This window comes from Siphateles boraxobius, unplaced genomic scaffold, assembly GCF_051911475.1.
Source record: "Siphateles boraxobius isolate OS27281-9 unplaced genomic scaffold, OSU_SipBor_1 12, whole genome shotgun sequence".
In the NCBI taxonomy this organism is placed as follows: Eukaryota; Metazoa; Chordata; class Actinopteri; order Cypriniformes; family Leuciscidae; genus Siphateles; species Siphateles boraxobius.
Window position 1 is genome coordinate 34,824,938 of NW_027508722.1, and position 10,063 is coordinate 34,835,000.

General features: G+C 35.7%; 1 protein-coding gene across 9 annotated transcripts in view; it reads left to right on the top strand.

The window, feature by feature from the left end:
• Positions 1-10,063, top strand: part of slc12a7b (solute carrier family 12 member 7b) — a 64,264-nt gene that overhangs the window by 41,218 nt on the left and 12,983 nt on the right. For all 9 annotated transcript variants that reach the window (XM_077219216.1, XM_077219215.1, XM_077219219.1 and 6 more), the window contains exons 9-16: positions 1,686-1,850; positions 2,955-3,053; positions 3,222-3,279; positions 4,217-4,391; positions 5,342-5,460; positions 5,537-5,635; positions 6,930-7,049; positions 7,192-7,296. In XM_077219216.1, coding sequence (XP_077075331.1) covers positions 1,686-1,850; positions 2,955-3,053; positions 3,222-3,279; positions 4,217-4,391; positions 5,342-5,460; positions 5,537-5,635; positions 6,930-7,049; positions 7,192-7,296 — 940 coding nt within the window. The remainder of the gene's footprint in view (positions 1-1,685; positions 1,851-2,954; positions 3,054-3,221; positions 3,280-4,216; positions 4,392-5,341; positions 5,461-5,536; positions 5,636-6,929; positions 7,050-7,191; positions 7,297-10,063) is intronic.

Sequence of the window (10,063 nt, forward strand, 5' to 3'; positions counted from 1 at the left end):
ACAGACGTGTGTGGCATGTATGTTAGTAGCAGTTTTCAAACTTTTTGATGCTAAGCACCCCCATCCCAATATTACATATTTTTAAGTAGAGTGAAATAGTATTTTCCTGTTAAACATAAACCAATAATCTTTTATTTACATCTTTTATCAATAATCTTTGTTTTATTTACATCTTTGAAAAATCATTTTTTTTTTTTATTATACTGTTTTTACAGATTGAAACCTCCTGCGTTAGAGCATTACATGGACCTCTGACCCCAAAGGTCTCTACTGTAGAGTGACAGAGCATGACAAGAGTTCAAGAGTAGTAAATCTGTGTGTGTTTATATATCTCCTCTGATCATTGCCATACGCTGGTGTATTCAGCTCAAGCCCATCAGGGACTCCAGGGTTATTGATCATGAAGCCGCTGTGGCCCTTTTGAATGTCATTGATGCTGTCTGCTGCTCCAGACTAGATTCTGCTGGATTTAACAGGCCAGGCCTGACATTAAAGTGAGCAGAATAATTGTTTTCACGCAGCATTACAGTGTCTGGCCTGGAGTTTTGTGTAAGTAGGTCAGCGCAGTAAATTTAACTGATGTTTCACGACTTGTTCTGTGTGCAGTGAGTCAATTTCTCCTCATAATCTGATCAAACTTGCACATCAGCTTGTGTTTTATAGTCTTTATGTGGATTTTAATGTATTGGATGAAGAAAAAGGGAACATTATATTACACATTTCATGCCTGAATGAAGTACTCTTGGGCTGCGTCTGAAATCGCATACTCTCTTGAGTAGGAACTTATTTTGAATAAGTAATTACTTCATGGCTGCTAAAAAATTTACATTCTATATAGTATGAATGTGTGTAGTATGAATGTAATCTGGACGTACTACATTCACCATGTTGTCATTAATGATTATTATGTGATCTACCAGCGTCAGTTGCGTCACTTCACTGTCATTCACAGATCCTCTCCCGTGGCCTCATGGGATAGTAAAGTGTCCATCGTGTGCACACTTCAGGATCTCACCGGAAGTAGTAGTCATCCAAGCACTTGTTGCCTACTCTTTAATGAGTACTGTGAATTCAGACATACTAATTTTGACCCATACTGTTTTCACCTACTATATAGTAGGAAAGTATGTGATTTTGGATGCAGCCGTGACTATCTGTCAACACAACAATAGGTCCATTAGATAAAGTTAATGCATTTACTGACAATGAGCATTACATTTGTTAAAGTATTTATTAAGTATTTATTGTTAATGTTCGTTAATAAAAATACTACTGTTCATTGTTAGTTCATGTCAGCAGGTCCATTTAAATAATTTTAAGTAATACAGCTTTTGATTTTACTAATGCATTAGTATATGTTGAAATGTGCACCAACTTAAGATTTGTGTTTTTAATTGCATGTTAACTAATAACTAATGTTAACAAAAGGGATCTTATTGTAAAGTGTTACACTCTGCATTTCAAACAAAACCATGAAGTGTAATTTGTTAATGAGAACTTCTGAGAATTTCAATCAGTGCAATTCGTTTTCAGAGTCAGACTGACATGAACTTGATAAAACTTATCATTTTAGTGGTTTCTCAAATGCAGATATTACTGAACCAAATGGGCAAAAATAACAGCTTATTTTAAAATGAATGAGTCGCTCAATATCGTGACGTTTAGTGCTGATTTTCTCTGCACAGAGAACATGTGGGGAAGCTACGGTCCTGCTGGCATGATGGTGGAGAAAGACCTTCCGTCGGTGCCGGTGATCGCTTCGGCTCAGGATAAGGACTTGCCGTATGTGGTCAATGACATCGCCACCTTCTTCACCCTGCTGGTGGGAATCTACTTCCCCTCGGTCACGGGTACGATCACACTCATGCTCTTCACATCACTGTTACTTTCATTACATCGCTTCTTTCTTTCGTATTTCCTTTCTCTTCTCGTATTGTCTTTCTGTTCTGTTGTGACTAATCTAGTTTGATCTGGTTATGAGCGTGAACAGCGATCTGTCTTATCTAGTGCTCTGAGACTGACATTGAGCTCAGCAGGAGCGCATGTGAACTCTCTGTAAACAGAGCGATAGCGTTTCATGCTTCGCTGCAGTATCAGGACATGACCTTCGTGCAATAACAGGGATTGAGGGTTTGGAAAAGACCCTTGAAGTGTCCTTGAACATTAGAGCTGGGTGATATAATACATACATATCTAAATATTTATGTATCTGCTCTGAAGTGGCTTTAAATGTTAATTTATGTAGTTTTCAGAGGAACATTTGACCAAAATAGCAATTTCAGTTCAATTAAAAATGTTTAATACAACAAACAGAAAAAATCTACTTAAAAATAACAGAGCTACATTTTGTTTATATGTGTACCGTATATATGGCAATACAAAGAAGCAATAAAGATCTATATATTTCTTACAAAAAAAATTTAATGTATGAAAAGTTAACATTTTTCATTTCAATGAATGAACTGGGAAATTCACAGAAATTAATACTCTAACTAGTATTATTTATATACTATTATAGTATTTGAGGTAATATTTTTGAATAAGCTTTTATTTTTATATTTTAAATATTAGTTTTAGTCATTTGGTATGTGCTTTTTATCATTTTTATTTATTTTTGTTTTTAAATGTTTCTTCATTTCAACGTAAACTTATTACATTTTATTTCATTTTATTTTAGTTAGTTTCCACTCTAATTATAAAAAAAAATATATATATATATATATATATATATAATTTTTATTCATTATTAAAATGATTTTTAATAGTTTTAGGTTTGGCTTTTGTTGCCAAACATAGTTTTGCCAGCCCTTTTGTTGACTCTAACAGTTTTTGCTATTGAATTTTGAAGCAGAGACAACGTTCATTCAATCACATATACCAGTACTTCAACATTTTTCTTTATAACTTTATAAGAATTCAATTTTGGCTTGATTTGAGACACCTCTGTCCTGCAGGAATCATGGCTGGATCCAACAGATCCGGGGATCTGAGAGACGCTCAGAGGTCCATTCCCATCGGAACCATCCTCGCCATCGCAACCACCACCATCATCTGTATCCTTACTTCCCTCAGAAACCTTCCTTTAAATCCCATTGCACAGTAGAATCACACTACACTAAATCCCTGAATCATTGAGTCTCTCTGAGAGAAAGTGTAAGGAGAGCTGCTGTTTGTCTTCTCTCATCCTCTGGGTGGATCGTTTTCTTAACAGTGTAACTCAGATCTGTCCTCTGTCGTGTTGTTTGGCGCCTGCATCGATAGTGTGGTGCTCCGAGACAAGTGAGCGCTTTCTATTCCTCATTTTCCTCTCAGAATCCTCATTTTCCTGAATAAACATACAGGAAATCTACTTTAAATATCGGTCGGTTTCTGTGCAAAGCCTGTTTATGAGCAGTTTAGGCACTGCAGTAAAAGAACCCTTTTTGTGAAATATCCCAAGAGTCATCTTGTGTTGTGATTATATCAGGAATATTCCAAAACCTAGCGTGCTCCCTACCTAGACAGTACTTCAGGGCATCATAGACACGCAAAGGCTGTTCCAAAGATAGGCAGCAATTATGTTTCCTCCCGAGATTCATGGTAAAAAAACATGAAAGCCTGAGAGAAATACTTCAGTCACATAATAAATGTCACAATATACAGGTGAAACTCGAAAAATTTGAATATCGTGCAACAGTTCATGTATTTCAGTAAAATTACATTTAAAAAAGTATTTAAATTAAAAGGTGAAACTAATATATTTAGTATATATAACTATATTCATATGCATGATTATACTTTTAAGAGGGCCAACATTTCTGTATTTAAAATCCTTTTTTTATTGATTTCATGTAATATTCTATTTTCTGAGATTTTGAATTTGGGGTTTTCATAAGCTGTAAGCCATGATCATCAAAATTATAACTTTTGCACAATATTCTGATTTTTCGAGTTTCACCTGTATATAAAGTACTGTATATATATATATATATATATATATATATATATATATATATATATATAAACATACTTTATATACAGGTGAAACTCGAAAATTATATATATAATTTAATTTTTTTATTTTTCCAGTTATAATGACAATTTTAAATGCTTGTTTGACAATTTTGGATTAATAAAAATGTCACAATATGCATAACTAAACATAAGCACAAAATGTTTAATATATTGTATTATGTATAATGTAAAAAATATATAAAAAATCAATGCTGTTGATTAGGTTTGGAGACTCTGTGAAAGGGAACCTGGTGATTGGCACGCTGTCCTGGCCCTCGCCCTGGGTGATCGTGATTGGCTCGTTCTTCTCCTGCTGTGGGGCGGGGCTTCAGAGTCTCACCGGCGCCCCCCGTCTGCTGCAGGCCATCGCTCGAGACGGCATCGTGCCCTTCCTCGAGGTACAATCTGCTCTAGAACACCTCAGATTCAAAGTCTCGGAGCCCCATAATGGCTATTCAGATTTCATCCTTGGGGTGATTAACAGTAGCAGCTTCAGTCACAGACTGATCACTGTCCATCCTATCGCCAGCTATCAGACTGTTTAATGTGCCATGACAACTACAACATAGTTTTACACCTGGTCACATAAATGTGTTTTCGCAAAACGTATTTAAATCGATCTTTAATTCCCGTGCTATATGCAGATTTAATGTATTCACGTCACCGAAAGCAACAGATATGAGCTGCATTTTATTGATCATCAGCTCATTTCAAAATCAAAGACCGCAATAAGAGAGAGAGCGCAACAGCACTGCTAATATCATTTAGTTTCTTTCCTTTTAATGAAGATGATTGTGTGTTAAGCGTCTGTGATTTACTTTCACTTTGATTTGGGATGGTTTGCTCATTGGCTTGATGAATAGATGCTCGTCTGCGGTGATGATATCTGGCTATAACATGACATAGCCTATAACATGCTGTCACACGTTTATTTTTAAGCATTGTTGGATAGAGTAAAATTTACATGTGTGGTTTCAACAACCAGATTCGCAGTTTCCACTGCGGCCCAGACCTCCTCGTGAAGTGGTTTGAGCGATAGTATTTACATCTGTCTCGAATGCGTTTCGGAGGGCATTTACACTGTCTTTTCACGATCGCAGAAAACACGTGAAGTGTCCAGGTGTAAACAGCCCTTTAGTGTGTTAGCGATTATTCTTATTACTTGTCAATTTTTGTTCTTTTAACACTGTTGATTGGTATGAGAGTCAGAATGAATTGTTTGTTATGTGTTGAAGCTTCCGTGACAATGTATTTCTGTAAACGATCAATAAAGTATCAACAGCAATACTTACGACACACACATCCACATATCCTGCCATACTCTGACTGTCATGTAACCGTGTCTCAGGTGTTTGGTCACGGTAAAGCCAACGGAGAACCGACGTGGGCTCTTCTTCTGACGGCTCTGATCTGTGAAAGTGGGATTCTCATCGCTTCTCTTGACGCTGTGGCGCCCATCCTTTCAATGTAAGTCTCATGTCTAATGTGTTTTCTCCTCCACTGTGGTGACAGACTGTGTGTGTGACTGTGTTTCTCTCGGCAGGTTCTTTCTCATGTGTTATCTGTTCGTCAATCTGGCCTGTGCACTTCAGACGCTCCTGAGGACGCCCAACTGGAGACCACGCTTCAAATTCTACCACTGGTGAGATTCACTACAATCATATCTGTCGTATGGCTTGAGGAACATTTTTTACATTTTAGAAAAAATTCTCTTCTACTCCCCAAGGCTGCATTTATTTGATCAAAACTACAGTAAAGAGTGGGAAATATTATTACAATTTAAAATAGCTGTTATCTGTGTGAATATATAGTAAAGTGTAATTTATTCCTGTGATCAAAGCTGAATTTTCAGCATCATTACTCCAGTCTTCAGTGTCACATGATCCTTCAGAAATCACTATAATATGATGATTTGCTGCTCAAGAAACATTTATGATTGTTTTCAGTTGAAAAGAGTTGTGCAAGCAATATTTTTGTGGAAACCTTTTATCTGAAACAACATCTATTTGAAATAGAACCTTTTGTAACATTATAAATGTCTTTATTGTCTCTTTTGATCAATGTAATGCATACTTGCTGTATACATTTCTTTAAAAGAAATCTTACTGACCTCAACCTTTTGAACGGTATTGTGCATTTATATGTATACTATATATATTTTTATTTTACCTTGTTCTTGCTGTTTATTAATACTTTGTTTATTAATAGTTTTTTCACAGTCAAATCAATTCCTGATGCAATTCCTGAAGCCCCACACTAAGTTTCTCTTAAATCAATATGCAATCAAACTCATTTTAATTTGTACGTCTTTGGTGGAAATGCTTTAAATGCACTGAAACTGAAATACAATGACTTACTGAAGGATTATATATATTAAAGGATTATATATATACTGAAGGATTATATAGAGTGAAGGATTATATACAGTAGTCAACATTTGAAGTGGATCAAAACCTTTCATCAAAGTTATACATTTGAACAATTCCTGTTCTTGTCTTTTGAAAACTTTTTTGATCCACTTCAAATGTTGACTGTATATTATTACACTGAGGAACAAATTCATTGCTCTGATGTTGCTATTTTATACTTCAGGAAACTTGATTCTCATGTAATTTCATTTCCATTTCAACCATATCATAAGTTTCTCCGAAAATTCCTCTTGAGAAATGAAAATAAACCGAAATGAGACAATAGCTGACATTGCTGAGATCTCTTCTGAAACTCTGAAGATTACTGGGGTCAGAAGCATTACTCTTAATTGTTTGTTAAAATGCATATTTTAAAAATATTGCTCTTTTTTCATATGTATTTGGTGAAGTTAGTGGCAATGTCTCCATTTGCTCTCCATTTAATCTTATTGCCATCTAGGTGATTGATTTTATTTCAAATGTGTTGTGTACTTTAACTGAGCCTGCGCTGCTGTTGTCATTCATCAGGACTCTGTCGTTTCTCGGGATGAGTTTATGTCTGGCTCTGATGTTCATATCCTCCTGGTACTACGCTCTGGTGGCCATGCTCATCGCTGGATGCATCTACAAATACATTGAATACCGTGGGTAAGAGCTGCAGAAGCGCATTACAGCCCACGCCGTGAGTCAGTCAGACGTTAAGCTGATTACTGATGAATCTGCCTGAGTGATTGTCTGCAGTGTCACTGTAGTTTAAAACTCCCTCAGTGATTTGTACATGTGTGTTCAGGGCGGAGAAGGAGTGGGGTGACGGGATCCGGGGAGTCTCCCTCAATGCGGCACGCTTCGCTCTCATCCGGTTAGAGGAGGCGCCACCACACACCAAAAACTGGAGGTCAGGATCTCAACACACAAGCACTTTTACAGAAACCAATAAATCCATATCAAAATAATCACCTGGGCTGCATGTCCAAAATCATACTGTTGAAAAAGTTTGGGATTTTTTAAAGAACTTATTAATAATAATACTTTTATTCAGCATGGATGCATGCAATTGATCGAAAGTAACAGACGGTACTTTGACAGTAAAGATATTTATAATATTACAAAAGGTTCTATTTCAAATAAATGCTGTTCTTTTGAACTTTCTATTCATCAAAGAAACAAAATTTAAAAAAAAGCAGCACATCATTGATTTTTTTTTACCACATTAACATTTTTAACATTGATAACAATCATAAATGTTTCTTGGGCAGCAAATCATCATATTATAGTGATTTCTGAAGGATCATGTGACACTGAAGACTGGAGTAATGATGCTGAAAATTCAGCTTTGATCACAGGAATTAATTACACTTTACTATATATTCACATAGAAAACAGTTATTTAAAATTGTAATAATGTCACAATATTACGTTTTTTACTGTATTTTAATTAATTAAATGCAGCATTGGTGAGAATAAAAGTATTTTTAAAAACATTTTGAATTAAAGCATTTTATCCTAACCCTTTGAACAGTAGTGTATATATATTTATTTATGTATTTATTATTTTTATATTTTTACTGTAAGTTCAATTCAAAAATCTTATTATTATTTTTATTCAAATGCATTACATAAAATGTATTGAAGGTTATCATGTTTGAAAGAATTCAGTGAATTAAAAGCAAGTATAGCCAAATATCTGTCAGTCAACACATTTTAACACCGGCTTTCTTCCACTCCTTCACTCGCACTTCAGTGTCATAATCCAGAGACAATCAGTATTGGATTTTTCCCTGAGCTCTCAGTAATCTTTCATGGATTATATAACCTGCATACAATGAGATGCAATGAAACTTCCGTGGTCTTTCAGGATCCAGGTCAAACCTGTTCATATCTCGTCTCAGCGGTCTAATCTAGGAGAAATTGATATGTATTTTGTTCTGCGACATCTGTGAGCCTGTAGACAATCTCCGTTACAGGTCTTCCCTGTTTCTCGGGTCTGAGCCTCTTTAGTTCCTTTGATAGACATGATGAGAGTCTGTCCAGCACGTCTTATGCCAGGGTTATTATAGTTAACTAAAACTAAAACCATAAAAAAAACACATTGTTGTATATTAAAATAAAATAAAAAAAAGTTAACTGAAATAAAGTAATGTATTAAAAACATAGTTGCCAAGTAAACAAATAAATAGAATAAAAATTATATAGACATAAACTAACAAAAATGACAAAAACATACAACAAAACTACTAAAATAACAAAAGAAAATAGAAAAATGAAAACAAATTCAGACTATTAACTATAATAAAGACTATAATAATATCTCAATGATAATACAATAATGTTGCTCACGACTTCCCAGCTGCACTAGAATAATCCCAGTTGGAATTAATTTTATGGCGTTCAATAAAGAGTCAATGATCATTAGTGATAATGGCAGATATCCTGAGCTCTTGACTTCTAGCCTCAGACTGACATCATTCACCTGAAAGCATCACACCTCTGATAGTCCTGCATAATCTTTTAATCCGAGCCAGAAAAACCTCCACAGTTTGATTTGAGGATGGAGAATCCTTTCTTTTTTTTGTAGTGCATAATAATATATTCAGTTCACCTTTTAGGGCCAATCCCAATTCTACCCCTTACCCCTTCACTTTCCACTTCCCCTCTGTTTTGCACGTGCACGTGAAGGGGTAGGGCTGTCCCGATTCTCTTTTGGTTGGAGGGGGAGGGCTAAGGGGAAGGGCCAGATAGCCCTTCAAACGAAGATTTTTCGGGACCACACTTCAAACAGGGGGTATGAGAAGTGTCACTGCATACACCGGCTACAGACACAAAATGGCTGCCCAAGCAAAAAACAAGACCCATAAATGTAAGAATTTTGGGCTTAAATAAGTATTTTAACAACAAATAATGATTTGCTTTATGTTACATTCAATCTTGTGTTCATATTTACGGTCAGTTTCTTCAAAGAAACGTTTGTAAAAAAAAAAAAAACACCAAAATCGCTATAGTTTGCTAACGATAGTCCCGCAACATATTTACATGTCTGATAACTGGTGAATGTAATCGCGGAAGGGAATTGGCTTATATTTTACTGTACATCTGCTATGAACGCATTGTTTTCTTGGGGTTATATGTGAACATGATATAAACGAACAGTGCTTACAGTTTTATGCTTTTTGCAACATGATCAGATCAACCAGTCTGACAGCGAGCAATGTTTAATGTCCAATGTCCAAATAAGTCCATTTTGCAGCCATCATATATAACGTTAATATAAACTGATCCACCAGCAAACTTGCGTCACAAGACAAATGCAAAAAAATAGCTGTAACCCACGCAACTGAGATGACTGCAGCTGTCGACGGCATCTTGGCAGTTTGTGATAAACATTGGCACATCTCCTGTGATGTAGGCGCTACGACGTATAATGACGTGTAACGGTGTGGTAGTGTTGTCCCATTTCTTAGAGGATTATTTTCACCCCTACGCCTTGCCACTCTGTTTCAAGGGTCAAGGGGAAGGCGAAGGGGTAGGGGTAGGCCTTAGTCAGTCGTTCTTGTAAATAATTGTAATGTTACAGGTTATGCACTAATACCTTATACATACCTATTCAGTGTTACAATTTGAAGAATATAATGCATTAAAACACATGATCATCAGCAAATTTCATA